The sequence below is a fragment of the Macrobrachium nipponense genome, chromosome 3, assembly GCF_015104395.2.
Source record: "Macrobrachium nipponense isolate FS-2020 chromosome 3, ASM1510439v2, whole genome shotgun sequence".
Lineage (NCBI taxonomy): Eukaryota > Metazoa > Arthropoda > Malacostraca > Decapoda > Palaemonidae > Macrobrachium > Macrobrachium nipponense.
Genome location: NC_087202.1, coordinates 106,174,701 through 106,196,332, shown reverse-complemented (window position 1 = coordinate 106,196,332; position 21,632 = coordinate 106,174,701). Strand labels below are relative to the sequence as shown.

Sequence of the window (21,632 nt, the reverse complement as noted above, 5' to 3'; positions counted from 1 at the left end):
GACTGTAATACAAATGGCAGGAATAGGATCTCCATCACTACACAACAGAGTGAGGACCACGTACATGGGGAAGCAAGGATCCATGGCTGCGTTTACTTTCTCCCCCCTAAATCGGAGACGTGTCATCATGCGACGAACTCGTACAGGCCGAGGGGATAAAGAACCAGCCTGATTAGTTTGATACATGCGAAGATCAACATGGACTGGAACACATTCGCAAACTTGAAGGGTCTGTGCTGGAAAGATGTAGAAACACCTTACTCACTCTTAGTAGATGCCCCATGGACTGGAACGCATTCATGTACATGAAGGGGAGAGTCATGTCCGTGCTGGGAAGACTGAGAAACACCTCTCTCTCTCTCAAGACGCTACAAGTCTCTAATTCCCCAACGGGAGGGGAGGGGGGAGGAAGAGAAAAAGACAACGCATGTCTTGCCCTATGACATCTTGGCTAGAACTCTAGGACCCCTCCTAACAAACACAAGAGTCCATCCAACAACCAACTCTTGGAAGAACACTTCTGAGGGGTTGACACCCGACCGCAATGGTGTCATGGACGATGATGGAAGTTACGTCACGGCATTCAGACTGGTAGCTCAAGTCAAGGGTCTTTGTGACAGCAAAGATGGCAAAAAAGGCCTTCTGCCACCACCTCCAGCAACCAGAGGGCCTCCCCAGGACATGTACATGTGATGGATAGCAAAGAATTTCCAAGAAAATTTTTCATCGCAGAAAGAAGAGAGATTGCCCCTCAGTCAAACGCAGCAACGTCAAACTATGTAGTCAGCAGAATCCATGATGTCATATGCCCATTTGTGACATCACACAGCAGATTACTGTTACAGAGAGAGAGAGAGAGCGAGTGTGTAGTGCAGACAAATGTTAAAACAAAACGGCAGTACAATTTTATCACAAGACAAAAGGGTACCATGTTGAACATCATGGGTAACTATATTCAAAGCAGTCCGTAGGATTGGTATCCATGCATGATGACGCTGTATTGTCAGCAAGCAATGGGCTCCAATGGCAGCAAGGAACACACCACCAACAGTACTGACTGCTTCCAAAGTCTCACTTTCTTCACAGCACAAATACACAAACCAATCAGCCCATAGGTTAACAAGTAGCAAAGATGTGCTACATTCCAAGATCCCATCTATCATTCTGATTGCATAACAATCTACTTCAAACATTTCATTAATTTCAATTTTTCTACAATCCATTTTGTTCAGCTTACGTAAATCAACCATGATAAAGTTATGTCCAATTGGTTAGAAAAATTGTACATATTTATATATTTTAATTAGTTATTTTTATTGCTCAACAATAGACCTCCAGAAAATTAATCTTTCCTCCATGATGGACCCCATTTCTAATTAGTGATTCTGCCTTGGCATACTGACAATCACAAATTCATTACCAAATACTTCCATGATTCATGGTTTGTTTGATAAAAATTACTTGATAAAAAAAAATACCAACAAAATCTCTGATTGTCAGTGTGCCAATAAAGGATTACTTTACCAATACACTGAAATATATATTCTGCATACAAGGCTATTTACATTAAAACAGAAATCAACAGGACTAATATTCCTCTACGAACTGCACACTCGCAAGGATAGCTCAACATTTACACTATTAGCACACATGTACACAAAAGTGACATTTTACACGAGTCAGTGCACTTGAATATTCAACTTTTTTGATAAACATTTGAGGGAAAAAGCTTGTCCTCAGTGGTGACATCATAACAACGAACATAAATATAAATATATCCAAACCTTTTGAGGACTTGCTTAAAATCTTCAAAGAACAGCAGCCAGGTTAGTTACATTTGCATCCAAATTTTTTTCTTAAAACAGGAATTTAACAGCCATCCATCTACATTGCAAGTTAGACTAATCTTTTGTATTACACTAATTTCTTTCAAACACTAAGTTTCAAATGCAGTCTTTAGACCATTACATTAAATACAATATTTTGAAAGTATTTTGTTTTGAGCATCTTATTTTTAATCCTTGAGAAGCTCAAAGTGAACAAGACCGAGGCGGTTCTGACGGTCGTGGTTGATGTTCTTTGCCCACGCACGGCATTCAACATTGATGAGAACGTTGGCTGTAAACAGATGAAATTAATTAGTTTTGTAAAATGGCTGTAATCAGAAGTGAATTAGTTTCTTATATTGTAAGGTTTATATTGTATGGCACATCATTATCATTAAAATCTGAAGGAACTTTAATGTGTCAACTTACATTGTGGTTGGTTAAACTGAACAGCCACAAGGGGAGGAAGATATCCTGGAGTGTTTCTGAAGGGGAAGTAATAGGCAGGGAAGCCTTGCCATGGAGAGTATGTGAGGGGTCCAATATATTCTTCATCAGCTGGATTTTCTCCCTTGCATGACACCCAAATCATCTGAAATACACATCAGTAGTGAAGCACAATTACATTAGCATTGCAACAGTATTAGGGAAAATTTTCTGTGAATTTCTAAGGTCCATACTGCTCACAGTAAAATAAAACCATAAACTGTACATATGGTGAATTACTGAAATTTTATAATTAATAAGCCTAGCTAAAAATGTTATATTTGAGGCTTAGTTAAATGACAAGTTTTATAACGTGCACAAGGAGCGAAGTCTGTACATCAAGCTATTTTCCTCATCACAACTATTTTGTAAAGCTGTAAGAACTTGCTTGTAGATTATGAGAACTTTTTTTGTAAATTTATTTGTAGCCATTAATAAGCACTTAATATACCCCAGAGCCAAACATTTTATAATTTGCCTAGATCAGAGAAAAATGGATGTTAGATTCTTAACAGGGATACTGGGAAATTTTATAAGACAGTGCTGCAACGCTTCAGATTAATACAAAGGAAACGGAAGCTTCAGAAAACCACACTGTACCTTGGGCATAACACCATTGTTATCATCGATACGATTCTGGATGTGTTGCTTCAAGCTCTCTGGCATCTCTTCTGGCAGTTCTTCTACGGTTTCGTAAACTTCTGGGACCCAATTGATCATCTAAGGGATAACACTTATGATTAGTAACTGTAAAGTAATTATAATTATAAAAAAAAATTTTTTTAATACTTCATCTACCAAACACAAAACTACAGTAATTTCTAAGGTGAGTCTGCACATACAGTACACTGGTGATAGCAACATGAACACTCATAAAATCAGTTTTTTCTTATTATTATACAAACTCAGTTAAAAATATGTCATGAAAATTCCAAGGGTCACTATTGTTTTGTCTTAGAAGGTGGTAATAGTTTCATGTATAAACTCTTTAGTAGGTATGGTGTTGACCAATAGTTTCACTTTTTGTGGAAACAAAAGCAACAAAAATCCAAGGACTAGGACGATATTTTTTACATGTTAACCATTGCAGGATGGCATTAAATATTTCAGCAGTAATAAGATGGCATTAAATATTTCAGCAGTAATAAGACATACATACACAAAATTCAGGTGCATTAGCTAATACAGAGGAAGATTCTTAATATGTATATACCTAAATTTTGTCAGAAGTATTTAATTATCTATATCATTAGAAAACTAATGCTTTGAGTCTTTAAATATATACATTATATAAATGCAAAATGCCACATACAATACGGACATACTGCATTGCAACTGTCTTGCCAAACAATCATTTTCAACAATTACATTTATACAATGCCTTGCTAGTACAATTTTATACTACAGGTTTACAACCCTTTTATATCCAAAATTCTAAAACGAAAAGCTCTAAAACCTGAAATTTTTTGTACTGGAAGTTAAGAGCATCATAATGAGGTACTATTACAATAGATAAAATATGAATACAGCGATCATGCACATTTTGCATTCTGGTAATCCATAAATTCTTATAACCATCAGTTGACTGAATTTTACAGACATCACTAGCATTAGTTGCCGATTCAAACAATTCTGCAATATATATATTTTTTTTAAATATCAAAGCAGTGTTTAAAAAGTGCTGCTTGATTTATAAACACACTAGTACATTAAAGTAAAGGTGTGATTTCACCAGTTTCATCCATTCCTTTAATCTCCTATTACATAAGTTTTGCAGCCAGAAAATTATTTCTTCAGCCACAGCTACAAACTGAGCTTAAATTTAGTAGTATAGTCTTAACAACTCCATTATGTGAAGGATGGATAAAAATTTGTTTTCATTTTAATCATGGCAATCACCATTGAAAATAAGCAAGTTTTTAATAAGCTAACAACAGTAATGTAATTCCAAATAAATATATTTTAGATATGTTAGCTAACATCGGTAATCAGGCGTTTTCATTAGTGCTTGCTGTTCATGCCAGTATTATGCAAGCATTAATAGTAAATTATTACACAAGCTACAAGTGTAGTAAGCTTGGTTGAAGGTATGGCACTTCATGTTAAACCTGCTGATCTTTTGCTCCTATGCCCTTAACCCTTAATGGACAGACATGCTCACATGAGTAGCAATAACAGGTTTAGTGTGGTGGACAGACTGACTCATGGCGAGTAACATTAAGATGCGCCATTGATTTGGGGGAATCAGGCGGGAAAGATGCCATTACTTCTATAGCCCATATATTCACTAATGGCAACTTTCAGACGAGCTAAAATCCACTGGGAGGCTCATGAGAGCCTTAGTTGGGATCTTTACTTCAAGGAAGGATGTAGTACCTGTCTGTCTCAGAAGACTTATTTTTGTAAATTTGCTGTTGGTTTTAGTTCTTATCTTTTATGATAGTATGTCAGTTATAAATGTATGTGTAATTTGACAAAGAAATATTAAAAAAAAAAAAATAAATAAAAAAATGAATGCATCTTCATTCCGAGTAAATTTATGTAAATATTTTACAACAAATAAGCTCAGATTTTGTTTTCAATTTAATTTCTTATCTGTTTTGATATTGTGTCAGCTATAATTATTTTTACAAAATAAATTCATTAGTAAAATTTACAATTGTCTCGTAAAAGAGGCCCCACAATTTGTAAATTGTCATTTTCAATTTCTGGAAGGATTTTCAACTTCTGGAAGGAAAGTAGAACATTTTTTAGAATTTTTTTTCTTAGACCACATGCATTTGAAATTCTTCCTTTCCACTGAGGTGTGGTATTTCTTCCTGGCCTAGGGTGCTGCATACTGATTTATTGCCCTGTCCATTAAGGGTTAATAAGTTGAAAGCTATTTAGATATATAGTTTGCATTAACAATGAAATCTGTACAGAAACCTAGATAGGCATAGGCTTCCTATGCCTATCTAGGTTTCTGTACAGATTTCATTGTTTATGCAAACTATATATCTAAATAGCTTTCAACTTATTAACCCTTAATGGACAGGGCAATAAATCAGTATGCAGCACCCTAGGCCGGGAAGAAAATAGTAATTTTCTTCCCTAGCCTAGTATAAAATACCAAGAGACATTCCCATATTAAGCATAGCCTCCTGTAATCTACGTACTAAAAATCTCTCACTATACACATGATTGTGTGACGAAATCATGTTTTGGTCCAAAATTTGAAGGACTGCATGATACAAATATATATGCAATTATGACTTTTTATGCTCTATTTATTTTAGTTTTACAGAATGTTTTTGCTGTAAATGTGCTTTTGTATGTATTTACAAAGCAAGCTTCAGTTCCAAAATCTGAGAAAATACAAATCTCAAAACACAGCTGTCCTTGAGGCTTTTGGGAAAGGGACTGTGGAGAGGTACGTAATAAAAACATTCCTAAATATACAGAGAAACACATTCAAAGACCTCAACTTCAGAGAAAAATGCTAAGACTTGATGGCCACAAGTGCTTGCATGTGCCATAGAAGAACCAACAGAGTACTTGAGGACTGTATGGGACTAGGGACATGTCTCTCCTCAAGAGAGACTGTCCCTAATGCAAGAAGAATGGCCCAAAACCATAGAATGTATAGCAGATGTGTATAAAAAAAATCTGAATAAGAGAACAGTAGATCATTTGTATCAATACTCGAAAAAAAAAGGCTTTATTTTTAATATTATGCAGTGGCAAACAGACAAAAATCCGAAGAATTCATTTCTCAACAGTGTAACACTGATCAGCAAGGATTAGAATGGTCTGCAATCTATTCCCCCCAAAAGTTAAGTGGCCTACCAAAACTATTATTGAAGTAGTCAGTGTTCTGTAATACTTGCTGTATTGCAGAACACATGAAGGGAAAAAAGTTACTGAAGCACTGTAGTGAAAATGAGATCCTCTACGCATACACCTGGAGAACAAAGATGTTACAAGCAAAACAGGGCAATAAAAAATGAGTTTATTGGATAATACATACCGAGAATTCAGAAGTACACATGCAGGGAAATTACCCACTCCTGTTTGGGAGATCCTGGGAACTTTCCAGACACAAATACAGGCATATATGATCAATGGGGTCGTGACGGAAGAAGCATAGATAAAGGTTTAGGGTTACATGATGAGATTGTTAATCTATCTATGTATACTACTAATTTTTTCATCAAAGTTACTACCAAACATCAAACAAAATTTGCCAAACAAAGTTCAGAAACACTATTTTGATCAATACTATACTGTTATGCCGCTAAGAAAATTACTATCGCCATGTGAGTGTTAATGTCAATCTTATCTATCCTAATTTTTGAAAGAAAACAACTAATTTTGGACTAACTCATAACCTTTCAAATTTCATACTGCATGTCAACATTTTCAGTTTCCAGCCACAATCTGTAGACAAAAAATAAAAATTTAAACCAATATTTTTTCATTTTTTTCTTCTTGTATACAACAGTATCTGAAAATCTTTACAGCAACTGAAGCGTACTCACAAGATTCTGAAAAGGAAGGCCCTCAAAAGAGAAAAAGCACAGACCAAGTTCATACACTACATTTAATTGTTAAATATCTTGCATAACTTGCTGTAGTTTAATTCATAAGAAGTGTATTTCTTATCAAAACTGCATACTTTACTTTTGGCATATTAGGGCCTACAAGGGAGAAAAAACCCAACTTTCACCAAAAGCTACGGTGGACAGGATACTTAAGATCCACAGAGAATGACATACCATAGTTAAACATGGAGGGGTTAGTTTACTATTATATATATATATAAACAAATATAAATATATATATAAATAAATATAAATATAAATATATATATATATATAATATATATATATATAAAAAACCTGGGTAGACAACAGTGGGATAAAAAGACCCAGGGTACATTCACTAGATAGACATCTGTACAAAGATACAAAACTCAAGTGCATGGAGGGTTCAAGCATAATCAATGAGTGGCATAATAAAATGGAGGATTCTGGCATAATCAGTGAGTGGCATAGTCAACATTGAGTGTTCTGGCATAATCAAGTCACAATGAGTGCCATGAGCTAACTGAGCCAGTAATAACTACCCTTATGAGTTTTCCACACAGGCAGTCCCCATTTACCGGCAGCATCGGTTAACATTGTTTTGGTGCTACAGCGCTTGGCTAGTGACGTCGGTAACCAGATTTTCGGTACCAGCAAGAGATTTTCAGTGCTGGTAAGTGGTTTATCAGTGTCATTAAGCAGTTTATTGGAGTTGGTAAAAGGTTTATCGGTGCTTATGGTGTCGTAAACGCCATTTATTACTATAATTATCAAGCTATTCCAGTTAACACATATTTCTGGTTATCATTGCTTGGGTGGACACCGAAACCGCCCTACTTTAACCGAGGGCTTCCTGTATACATACATCAACTAAGTTAGTCAAAAAGTTGCCTTACATTATTGACATACCATTACCATTTCTAGAAGATAACTCTCAGATTATGTGATACCCTTTCCCTTTCTAGAAGATAACTACAGTACTTCCTAGTTTTCTTTCTCTTATAAATAGGGTTTAAGTCCACACTTTTTTGGAAACAATATGTTATTGGACAAAGATACTACTATATGTAAGCAAAAATTAAATCAAATTTAAATAATTCTTATTTTTTCTCTCTTTCCTCTTAAGGAATAAAAATATTAGGTCATGAAATTCATATTTGTGGATCAAGTTTTTAAACAATTAAATGTTTTTCATTAATCATGCTTTTTTTTTTAATACAAAATTTGTCATGATGGTAAAGTATGGAGGTCCTTTGATGAAAAGGACTGAATCAGAGCTACTGACCCCAAAACTATATTAATGGGTTACCCCTTACCATCCCCTTAGGGCAAATGGATTTGGCAACATATGAGGAAAGGTGCGTCACATTATATCCTAATTACTATTTTCACGTGTGGTTTCTAGCAATTATTTGTATTAAAATTACATATTTTTCTCATACTTACGTCTAATGAGGACTAACATTTGTCATCATTGCTTCACCCTCCCTACACTCACTTTAAATCATGTGTGCTCAACAAACTATAAATATACCAAAATTTATAAAATAATGCCAGTGACCTCTGCCAGGTCTCAAGTGACATTTAGAACAAGAAAGATTCCTTGCTTACTATATGTAGTATATATTTTTTTTTATTTATTTATTTTTTTTGAAAATATGACTTATTACATTATGTCCACGAAACAAAAAATACATACCCTGTTCAATTTGAGAATAATGCAGGGAGATTCTCTATTATAGCCCCAGTGTTCAGCCTTTGTGCACTTATCAGTAAGCCAGACGTCCTGGAAACGGCAGACTTCATCTTCTCCTGGGAGCTTGTTTTCATCGCAGTCGATCAGATGCTGTCCAGACAAGCTACCATCAGCACCTTCGTATGCTGTTGGAGAATAGAGAAGTAATGATCTTATACCTGGTCTGATATAATTAATCACAGAAAAAGTCCCAGTCATGGCAAATACCTAGATGGATATTCTACTCTGAACACTTTTCATCCATATGCTCTATTCTTTGGTGGTTGGAAAACTTACGTTTAATGAAACTGTTGAGGGCTTCAACCCAATGCTTGATATCATCATTATCTCCATTCTTGTACCAAATTAGAGTTGACTCAATGTTTTCTGCTCTTGGTAAAGGTCTAAAGCCCATAGCTGCAAGAAAATTAAGAGATAAAATTAATCAAACGCATCCAAGGTACAAATATTCAATTCAAATAAATTTCAACAGTACAGTGATACACGTCCTGTGATAGTTTCAATATTTTCCATGGATGATGGATGGGGTTGCAATAGCAAGGCCTTGCCATAATTCCTCCAGCTAATTCTTTTTTACTTCATGTGAAATAGAACAATGACAGGTAACAGAAACTATACATATGGATGTACATCTTGCTACATCCATTTGAATCTCTATAGGTAAACTATCTGCACATGTAAGCAAGATGAAAATTTCACTACAAACCAATTTCAGAAATCCCTTTTCACTTGAAACAAAAACCTTAAAAAATATAAATGACTCAAGATTCTACAATAAGCCTCTGAAATGCAACCACACAATCAGATGCTTTCACATTTATAAATCTCCAAGCCATATCCTGCCTCCTAACATACACTTTCTCATCCACATGTCTGGGTCTTCCAACTTTTCTGGTGGTCATACAAGTACACTTAACCCTATCATGTTACTATTGTCAGTGCAGTGGTGCCAAGGTCATAACCAAACCATTTCCTTTGACCTCTTCATCAATAACCCGCAAACATTTGGAATTTTCACAATTTCCCCTTGTGCTATATTTCTCACTAGCTTGCCTTCTGACTCCTAATTTTTTTCTCAAGATATTTTCTCAAATTGACAAAATCATTTAGTGACACTGATTTATATTCATATAGTAATACTAATAATACTATTTATAAAATCTCACTTTGTAGTGCAACCTCTGTTTGTTTTCAAAACATTAATCCTCTGCCCACTAATCAGTTCATCTATTAAGTCTTTCACTATATCCCAATTCAAGAGAACCTGTATTGGATGATACTCCTAAACATTTGAATGACATCTCAATAATCCTTTCTCCATTTAGTGTTTTGTCCCTTAGTGCATTTTCTGTCCTCATTATTTATATTTTCCTTTAAATGCCCTTAGTTCCAATTGCTATTAGGGAAGCTTTGTAAACCTTAGGGGGTTTTGTTCATTACGACAGCATCACCTGCTTCCCCATGTCTCCCATTCTCTATCATTAATCCATTCTAAACTTTCTCTTCAATCTCCAACTACATTTTTATTCCATTATAAATTCCATGAGAAGGGCAAAGAGCAAGTTACAAACTTTCACTGTATCCCTCTACAGTTTATAGATAGTTCACCTGAAAGACCTTAAAAGTGAAATACTTAACTGGAATTATAAATACTTTACAACAAACTCCAATGCTTACCAGGGTTCCTGAGAAGAGAGCTACCATCACCTGGAGTGTACTTTGGCATATGGTTAGTATCAAGGGTTTGGTAGAAGACAGTCAGCATAACAGCAAAGAAGCCAGCCAGGCATGCGTAAAAGATCACATAGAATACTCCAATTTTGCCTGCAAAGAAAAATTTGATTACTGTACAACACAACAGTTTCAGAACACAAGACATTTCAATGCTAACATATTGGTTTAACAGCTAAAGCACAAAACTTTTAATTGACATTTCCACCACCAATATACAACTGTACTCTTAATAATAAAATTGCACAAGATGGGCAATGTGTGAATACACATTCTCCTGAGAATGTTTATTCATACATGTACATAGCTATATACTACTGAGATGTTTATTCATACATGAACATAGCTATATACTACATGTGCCCAATGGAGAAATATACTATTGCACTATAGCAAGAAGTCCCTTTTTTATGCATTAAAATTCTTAATACAAACTCTTTAGTAACTTGAATAACCCTTGTTTTCATAAAAGTTAAAATACAAGAATAAAAATATATTCAGTAAAAGCTCTAAATCCAAAAACTTTATTCAACTGAAGATGAGAGAGAGAGAGAGAGAGAGACAAAAACTATCAATCAAGACAAGCTGTGAAAAATACCTTTATTCAACATGAGCCGAGAGAGAGAAAACAAATTATCATTATTTGCCAAAAGCTGCTAGACACAGAAACAAATGATCAAAGGGACCACAACTACTACTGGCCTACTAATGAATGACACAATATGCCAATTGACTTTATTCATGGGGGCTGTCCTCCAGACTGTAGTACTCACATCCCTTTAAAGACAACAGGAAGAGATGGTTTGAAGGGAGGGAATGCCTATTTAAAAATACTCTTTCCACCTAATGATGTTTGAAATTCTTGAGGTAGCTTGAAATCTTTTCCAAAAAGAGGGTGGAGACAAGGTAAGCAAAACTGCAATATGTAAAAGACAGTGTATATATCACTCCTTCATAAGGTAACAACTCTCCTTAAAAACTGCATTTCACACTTAAGCACCTCCACATGCCATTCAGTATACTATATAAATCTGTGACATAAACGGATACTTTTCATTAGCTACTTCACAATGGTCTCTTTTGTACTTAGTTTTCATCTGGCTATCTTCTTCCCTGAGTACAATATCACCCCTCTTTTGTGAAGTGAGTTTAGTATAAGATTCACATTGAAATATTTCAGCATTAATGTTTATTGAATTAAGAATTACAGATTATATATCATAAAAGCCTACCAGAGAGTTCCAACACACTCAACAGCAGGGGGCGTAACTCATGGGGGGATGTCCCCCCCAAGGTTCAAGTTATGGGGGTCAGTATACTCTGCCCCCCTCCCCAAATAATAAATATGGTTAAGTATCACGCTCCTACGAAGACAGAGCAACGAAAATTGAATTGTTACCCCCTTAAAAAGTGTATATCTGGGAAGGGGCAAAATCCTACCTCCCTTGTATCAATTTTTTCTAACTCATAAGGCAGAAAAGTTCCAAGGGATTTAAGGTGTTTTGCGACATTCTAGCTTTTAGATGCTTATTATTAAACCATATTATTTAGTTTACTTGCCCTTGTAGGTATGCCCTTAAAAAGAGCTCATATTTCAAAAATTTTCTGGGGGGGGGGGGGGTCACAGCGCCTGCCACACCCCCGGCTGAACAGGCTCGCTTTGCTCGCCACCCTCCCCATTATCCCCTCCCAACTTTTTGGAACCAGTTACACCCCTGCTAAACAGGACTCTCTCACTCCCAGTAGTCAATTACAAGTTATATAGTGAGGAGTAGTAATGACAACATGCAATCTGAATTTTACTTCCACCCTCACTGTCACCCACTAAATCAACTTAAGTGCCAACATCACTCACATCTGGCTAAGAATGCTGTGTTCCTTCAACCCTTAATTCTTGCTAGTGAGGCAGAAGTGGTATTACTTATCCACAAGAGGTGTGACAATGTACATTACATTACAAAACTAAGCATCTATTACCACTTTCATCGAACAGTATATACAATCCCATCATTTACATTAACTAGGAGACCTGACATCTCTCCGTAAGGCTTCTCCAACAGTACCAAGGTCTCGCATTCCCCCTCTTGTCACACTCAAGAGCAAGAGACTAAAAATTAAAACAAAAACTATCTGACGGTTTACTATATGAAAGTGACTAATGCTCTGAATTGATTCCTTTGCCAGACTTCTATAGTATTCATACAAATATGTCTGTTTCAAACTATACATCCAGCAAAAATAATTTCCGTATCTAAACCAGTTACAATAAATTTTCCCAATTTAGTTGTAAAAATTGCACAAATTCCCCATCTTCTGGAAAAATAACTCATGACCACCCTCTACTTATAACCATAAATTCCTTGAAAGCGGCACCAATCAAAATGCCACAAACCTAAAGCACCGGCAATACTACTTATACGTTAGTGAGGACAGTCATAAAGACGATAAAACACCAGCCTTATCTTTATTGCCTAACAGATATACCAGTATCAGGATAAGAAAAATAAAACTTTTTCGCACCTTTCTAACATCGAAAAACAAAACACACACTACTTCGGACCTTTTGCCAGGACACGACTAAAAATACTGTGAAAGTGACCGAAGTCCCGCGTCTGAGACGCGGCTTTCGTCTAAGTTTATCATGAAAAGGAAATTCCTCCACCAAACTACACTAAGACTTGCAGAGAGAGAGAGAGAGAGAGAGAGAGAGAGAGAGAGAGAGAGAGAGAGAGAGAGAGAGAGAGAGAGAGAGAGACTTTAATGTTAAGGAATTTCGGTAGTTTCCTAATTTCTCTTCACCTCGGTTCACACAGCCGGCACAACTGGTCTACCGATCGATTATGATAAAAACTTAATGAAGTCCTTTGGATACAAGGACAAAAGGATAGATTAATTTGAACGTTTAGAAAACGAGTAACTTACTTTTGAACCGGATCCAAGGCTTAAAACAGGTCCGCTCTATAGTGTTAGCAAGTTTTGTAGAAAACGATGGGTTACTACGAGCAACATAAGATCACAGTTTTGATCATTTGAAAATCTCTGACATTTAAACAGACAATATTGGTGAAAGGTCACAGCTACCAAACTGCAATGAAGTCGTTTGAAAAAAAAAATCGTAATGACGATAAATAAAGGAAAAAACAAATGTAAAGATTAAATACATTTCCGACATTGGCGTTTAAATATTGGATGAGGCAATACTGCGGACAACTGACGCCGACGTGACGACACCCCTAGCCTTTAGCCAATCAGAGCAAGGTTCTCGTGCGTGACGTCATGGAATCTAAGCCACCAACTTGGGAACTCTACCAATAGGGAACCAAGGATATCGAGCTGGGAAATCGCAAGGTGGCCTACATGCACAAACTAACACGCGCGCGAGTTTTAACCAAAACACGCCGGCAAGAAACTCCTTCCTCTGCACAACATTTTACATATTAAAAGGCAGCAAGTCTCTCTCTCTCACAGAATCAATGCTAAAAGTAGTTTGCACGAAAAAAGAATATATCACATCTTGACTATTCAGATTCTATGATAGAAAAAGACATGTTGCCTTTTAAACGTAAGGCTATAACATGCGCACTCAAATGTATGACCTAAAGAGAAATAAAGGCGGATTAAAATACCTTCGAGATTAAAAATACACCGTTTGCCAAGGGCTTCGACAGTATGAGCTTTTCTACACAGCAGATTAGAATTTAGAAGACTCGGGCTGCCCAGGGTAGGGAGGGGGCAACGCGACACTGTTCATCACAAAACAATTAAATTGGTGGCACTCCAGTGATGACTTCCAAACATTCCAATTGTTTTGACGAATCAAGCTATGCCTGCTTCATGCTGAACACAGGTGTTAGCGATGCCGACTCATCATTTTCGCCCCAGCAAATTGCGAGCTGTGGATTTCTAACCTTTGGGAATGATAAAGTTGAGGGGACCCATTTGATCAATGAGAAGCTCTTCTCCACAACTATGAGTCAACAGCATCTTAACGTAATAATATAGTTCCGCCGAGAGCAATTGTTATATATAAAAAAAAAGCGTTTAGCATCATTATTAGCACCATGGCTAGTCAAGCCCAAAAGCCTGAGCGAGGCGTAATGTTAACGCCCTTGCCATATAAAATCCAAGAATAAATTACAACCGGGCCAAGACAGACCTTCGCAGAACTTCGGGGCCAGAAAGCCCACAATCCATTTCCCTTGCGACCAACGATCCGCTTCTCCCTCCCACTACACCAACGGATAAAATCTTTAGATAAGATACGACCACAACCCTCCATCCTCAGGAGAATGAAGGAGTGTCTGAGGAGGAAGGGGGGGGGGGGGTTATTTATGAAAATTCAAATCCTAACTGAGAAGTCTAAAACTGGCAAAACAGGCTGCAGATTTCAGTCAAGTGCGCCAAACACTTCTCATTTTACTTGTTTATAGACCATTATTATTTATAATAATAGATCGATGTTAATATATACTTTACGGCAGATAGAATCATGAATGTGGCAGTAACTACGAGCCTCTTGTTTCTGTTTAAACGTTATTCCGAAAAGGAAATGGTTCAACTAAGAAAAAAAAATTAGCGGGAGACGTTACAGTACTATAAAGTCCACTTTTATACAAGGTGTGATAACACCATTTCACTCGACAGAGGGGAACCTACTTCTCCACAAATGATAGGTGCGAGTCTTGCTTACGCTATGCTATGTTTCGGAAGGGTTTCTCCGGGAAAACAAACTTGTAATGGAATTACGCGTAATCCCACGAGGCTAAGAACTGTTATGAAATAGCTTTACTCAGAAGTTAAACTGGAAAAAAAGGATGATCGGTGAAACTCCAATTTCCACAAAACGCTTATTCCTAAGTTCTAGTCATGTGAAATACACCAAAACATACGTACAAAGATCGTTTTCCCTAATCCACCATTTGGACGTCCCAAGTCCAAGGTAAACTCATGCTAAGTAAAGTAAATGGCCGCACGAAGATAACATTTATTGATATAATTTGTCGAACAAGGAGCTTCCGCCATGTTTAGTACTAGCTCCTCGGAGGAGACTGACTCAAGTTATTGAAGTTATATATACAAGGTACTCTTAGGGCATTCATTCCCAACACCTGATCATACCCGTAGCCATTTCCGTTTACAATATCATTTCCTTGCGGATGATCTTGTAAAACTGGCTGCCTTCGGGGAAGTCAAATAACATTCATTACTATAAATCTGCTCCTCCGCCGACCTCTACAGCGTGAACCGAAGTAGCAAGATACAGTAAAATTCTACTGACATCTTGTAAATGCCTGTAGAATAAAAATGAATGTAACTAAGGCCATTTTCAAATTTATTGCCATCCTAATGCCAAGGATAAAAGATAAGACTTAATAGGTGAACTTCAAAATTAAGCATAACATACAAACTGAGTTTACATAAAACGTGGTAACGAATCCAGGGCACAGAACACTTATACCTTCGTTCATAGTTTATGCGTTTATTTAAGGGCGAGTGGCCTGTCCATTTCCTTAAGTCTTAAGGCATTAACTGCCTCATACATATGCTTCAAAAGTGGTGGTTCTGGAATAAAATCATTTTCCAGTTATGTACATGATTATACATTCATAAAAAAATAACCTGCTCTATACAACCTTAGAGAGATAAAATGCCCCTGAAGCCTCTTCAGCTGATAACGACAAGAGTAAAAGATAACGGACTATTGGGACGAAGTTTCTCTCTCTTCCATGAGAGAGAGAGAGAGAGGGGGAAAAAGAGGGGGGGCAGAGAGAGAGAGAGAGATGAGGCGAGAGAGAGAGAGAGACAGATGAGAGAGAGAGAGAGAGAGAGAAAACTGTCACTTTATCGATCAACAAACTTCCCAGCGAGACGCCACCACGAGGATCGACCGGCTAAAGTTTAAGAAGGAGAGAGAGAGAGAGAGAGAGAGAGAGAGAGAGAGAGCAATCTTACTGCCCTGCTTTAAAATAAAGGCATTCCGCAAACTGCCGAGTAAATACTGATACCTAAGATTAGCAGCGTCGTCATCCATAGACTTTTTTTAAGGGTGCTTGAATTTCTGGTCAGCCACCTCCTGTCTTGGCCATTGAAAGTGAACATCCCTAACCCACGCTGAATATTAAGCCGATGATTTTCCTTTCTTTGGCGTACCATCTCCGCCAATGAAGGGGTTACGTAACTCACGTTGAACAACTCGACAAGCGTACAGCTCCATTCCCTCCAGACTTGTGCTAATTATAGCACAGAATCCAAGGTGTATACCTCACAAAGGCCTTCACCTAAGGAGTCATTACTTATTGTTCAAGGAAGTTTTAATAAAATACACACAGGGATTCATAAATTATTCTAGATCAATTTAACAGATTTCTACAAACGCACACGCCAAGTCAGGCGTTAAGATACAAGAACAAAATCAATCAACTTGACTTGAGGGAACCGAGCAGTCTGACAATACCGCTGAGAAACCGCAATCCCCGATACTAAGACCATGGCATTAGGAGGACAGGCTCTTCTGTACTGGCGCCAGAGTTTTGGCAATGGAACAAACAAGCTCGCTCACTGTATACCTTTATATATAATATATATATATATATATATATATATATATATATATATATATATATATATATATATATATATATATCCGTAACAAATCAAATATAAATACAGTGTTAGGTTAACGATGATAGGTGTACTTAATATAACTGAAAAAAATACTTTTACAAAAGTCACCTAAGATTGGAAAAAAAAAGTATACAGTGTTATCATAACCTTCTGGGATAGGTCTTCAGGTCAGGGACATCTGACTAAGATTATCTCGGATAACTGGATAAACCAAGGTGGGGCATAGAACACTAACCCGGAATACTGATATTAATCACTTTCCCTTCGAAATTTCGTCCGTGCATTTAAGTTCAAGATTGTACACAACTCGGCTTAAATTGATGATTGTCTTTACTTGTAAGAATGTGGGCTGTTATGGTTTCGGAAAACAATGTTTTAAAATCGTCATTACACTGTTAGACACACACACACATATATAAATTATGTCTAACAGTGTAATGACGATTTTAAAACATTGTTTTCCGAAACCATAACAGCCCACATTCTTACAAGTAAAGACAAGCATCAATTTAAGCCGAGTTGTGTACAATCTTGAACTTAAATGCACGGACGAAATTTCGAAGGGAAAGTGATTAATATCAGTATTCCGGGTTAGTGTTCTATGCCCCACCTTGGTTTATTCAGTTATCCGAGATAATCTTAGATGTCTCTGACCTGAAGACCTATCCCAGAAGGTTATGATAACACTGTATACTTTTTTTTTTCTAATCTTAGGTGACTTTTGTAAAAGTATTTTTTTCCAGTTATATTAAGTACACCTATCATCGTTAACCTAACACTGTATTTATATTTGATTTGTTACTGAGAGAAATTCAATTTTTTGTAGGTCATTCCATGGGTTATACTATATGCGGCAAACCTTATTTTTGACAAGGCAAAAACGTCTGACTCAAATAGATAAGAAATGCATATTCTGAGATGGGGCCGTGCACAAATTAAAAACTTGTACTTGTGAACAAACACCCTACTCGTGGCTGTAAAAAATATATCACTATTTTTTCTTAACTTCATCATACCAACAATAATAATTATTCTACCAACAAAAATAATATTTCTTCAAATAGTAATATTGATCTTATTACATAACATTTCTACATTTGATCAACCTACATCATCTGCGGAATAGTTATAAACTTTAATGGGTGCGATAATTCAAAATTTAAAACTAAGAAATCAAAGCTTTGCTAATGTATGAGAAATTGTAAAAGTCGTCTTTGTATGCAGGTGAAATTATACTGAGGGGGACACGATACAGTGTCCGCTAGGCTCCTGTAGGCACCAGTGACCTGGAAGATCCAAGATCCAAGGAACAAGGCATTACTTCTTGGGAACAACCAGGCCTACTTGGAGACCTGAGTGGAGATTGGTTGCATTTAAATCAAACGAGCGCGCGCGTGCACACACAAAATCTACACTCCGGAAGTACAAAAAAAAAAAAATAATAAAATAAGAAGTGAAGTTCCCGGGATTGTTATTCAACAAAAAAAAAATCAAATTCAAGGGAACCGGTGTGAAGTGTGGTATGCACAGAGAGAGAGAGAGAGAGAGAGAGAGAGAGAGAGAGAGAGAGAGAGAGAGAGAGAGAGAGAGAGAGAGGGCAGTAAAAACCTCTCTTGCCTCAAGGCAGACCAGACGAAGTAGAGAGAGAGAGAGAGGGAGGTTACGTTCTCGCCATCGATCTCCACCAAATCCGACACCACCACCACCACCACCAACACTGCGGCAGGCGAGTCTTCAGATACTGTCCAGTGAATGGTGGGGGTTTTGGCATTTGTCCAAGAAACGAATTATACCAGTTTTCATTCGCCGGTACACAGGAGGTCAAGGTCAGGGAAATTGAATAAAAACTAAATAAAGGCCTACAGAAAAAAAACGTACTTAAAAAAATTCTATCAAAAATGAAAGATAGAATGGATATGGGATAACACTGTATCACAAAAATGCCACAGCATCCCCAAACCTGAAATTCCCAACTGCATTTCAAAAAAGTTAAAATCCAGACATTCATGACAGAACCATAACGACGTACTTAAAGCAATAATCATTTCTATTTGAAAAGATCAATCAAGCATGAAACACCAGAATTCCCAACAGGAGCCTTACCCACTTCACAGGATCAAGATAGAAACGAAACCAAACTCCAGGAGGTCCGTTATCTCGCCTGCCCTACAGATGAAAGGCAGGATAAAACAAGAATACTCATTAGGAAAGCCGTGGTCGTCATGAGGACAGGATTGGACCGGTCTTTAACCTACCTGATTTAGAGCAAATGGTTCCGAGCCCTAGGAAGTGGGGTAGAACGGATATACATGGCAATTACTGCTCTGTACATTAACAAATAACACGCCTCAAGTATCAAATAAAATATTGAATTCATTATACCTTGTCAGTAATTTACGCCCGAAGGAAATTACATATTGCCATTCCCCCTACCATGTACCACGTTGTCTATTCAGGTAACATTTCCCTACTTCCAAACATAAATGGCAAAGTATGAATCCTGTTCCCGGTACGACCAGGGGTATTAAGTGATTACTGATGGGATATTTATGGATGACTTTTCTAAGTATAAAAATTGCATGTGGAAAATTAAAAAAAATTTAATCATTATATACACCTTAGCATTTGAATGAAAAAATAAATTTCAAAGTCAAGACCTTAATGCTCAGCGAATTAATCAGCCTTTTTGGCTTTTCCATAGATAGTTGTTAAACAAATCGTGCAGATTTAAGTGAAATATGAGATCATAACGAGACTACAAGACCAAGGAAAACCTTTCCTGGAAGAAAGTGAGAGAGAGAGCCCATTCCACCAGAAAACAAGATCTCTGCGGACAGTCAAGATAAACGCCCTCTCCCCCCTCTTCCAACACCCCACGAAACGGTTTCTACGGGACTGTCATGACAAAGTTGGACCCGGGGAAAGGTTCCAAATCCTGGAAAGGCCACTTCACAATGCTGGTACGAAAGGTCTTTCCTGTCACACATTTCCACACAAAAAGTCTCCCACATATAATCGGTGTCGAACAATGTAGTCTCCTTGAGATTTGTGTTGCTTTACTTATGGTGGCATATATGCGTGCTCGCTCATGCATGAAGGGTAAATAGAAGGACGGGTTTGGATTATTTACATAAACCTCCTTTTGCTTCAGTTTCATGCTGAAGATCTGAATTTTAAGAGGTACCTTAAGTACAACCGGTATTCAACATAAAACAAAAAAACGTAATCCCAAGGTAAGATTGTTAAAGTTCTTGTGCTCGCCAGAAAACCTTGGGAGGGCTTACTAGTATGTGTATGTGTATGTATGTATGTATGTATATATAGTATATATATATAGATATATATATATATATATATAAAACAGCAACCCAATCTGCAACGGCAGAAATCCAACAATAAATATAAAACTCCTAAGAAGATAACCAGGACACGGCTATGGACCATTTTAGTGGGTCCAAGGCCTATACAAAGGAGTGGGTCCAGAAGTGATGCGAGTAGCCACCCCTTTACTGTAGGGATTCTTTCTACAATGAAAATTCAGGGTGCAAACAGCAGAGGCCGAGGACAGTAAATGTAGATAAGCTTCATTGTAAGGCGTGCAAGATTGAAAAAAAAATGGAGAATGTACTGGCGTCAGCTTCATCGACGTTGAAAATGTGGTCGAAAGGGCCCACAAGACTTTGTGCGCCAACCGCCAAAATAAATGCACATTTCAAACCTCATAACAAAGATAGGATCTTCAACAATAACTCGGTACATCCTGCCTCTGGAGTACACCTGCAACTTCCCTTCCCTCTTCACAAGCGTCCAACGGCAGCGCTGACCCTCCTCCCCAAATCAAACCCCCGGCCCACCCGCTCCCCCCCAAAATATAACGATCGGTACATAATCACCTGTCTCCCTCCCTATCCCCACCCTAGGCCGACAATCATAAACTACACTTACACTGTCACTGAGAGAGGCCTGTCAAGGCCTTGGTCAGCCTTAGGCTAGTCCATTCTTGCTTTGCCCTGGGCTGCCCTCGAACCGGTTCAAAAACTGTTGGGTCTCCACTTAATGCAGATTAACTATAAAATTCAGAAAGATATTCATACCCTTTAAAATATAATAATAAAAAAAAACTTTATTAGCGGGTGGTGCATTTGTTAACAGGTATTAATCGTTAACTATTTAACATATTTCAGCTCGACTAAACGTACATATATATCAAACTTTCAGGACTTGAACAGTCATCATGTAAAACCAACCTCTACCTAATATAGTACCACAAACTTGTTAGGAAATAAGGACAAGAGGAGGAGACAACGCAAACCACTTTTTGTCCAGACAAATTTATCTAGTGGCAAGGGTGGAGGACTGACAAGAGAAGGCAACGCCACATCTTGAACTAAAAGATTTCACAAACGGAAGAAAGTACAGGAAATGATCAAAACCATGCATTATATATATTCATAACAGTCATCAACTACAACTAATGCAAGATTCTTCAGTGAAACAAATCACAATCCTTGGCCACAGCATAACATTTCTCATTCCGCACACATCTTTCTCTCCCCTTTCAAGATGATGAATGCGGCCTCACAGCCATCCCGGTTCTCCATTACAATTCTTCCACACTGCAACCTCACGAAGCAAGGGAACAGT

The 21,632-nt window shown here is 37.3% G+C and overlaps 1 protein-coding gene across 3 annotated transcripts in view; it reads right to left on the bottom strand.

The window, feature by feature from the left end:
• Window positions 1-1,287: 1,287 nt before the first annotated feature.
• The window catches only part of LOC135221935 (sodium/potassium-transporting ATPase subunit beta-like), a 51,901-nt gene continuing 31,556 nt past the window's right edge, over window positions 1,288-21,632 (bottom strand). For all 3 annotated transcript variants that reach the window (XM_064259962.1, XM_064259964.1, XM_064259963.1), the window contains exons 2-7: window positions 10,311-10,457; window positions 8,910-9,029; window positions 8,577-8,758; window positions 2,913-3,032; window positions 2,256-2,418; window positions 1,288-2,118 (exon numbers count right to left, since the gene is read on the bottom strand). In XM_064259962.1, coding sequence (XP_064116032.1) covers window positions 2,015-2,118; window positions 2,256-2,418; window positions 2,913-3,032; window positions 8,577-8,758; window positions 8,910-9,029; window positions 10,311-10,457 — 836 coding nt within the window. In that variant the 3' untranslated portion in view covers window positions 1,288-2,014. The remainder of the gene's footprint in view (window positions 2,119-2,255; window positions 2,419-2,912; window positions 3,033-8,576; window positions 8,759-8,909; window positions 9,030-10,310; window positions 10,458-21,632) is intronic.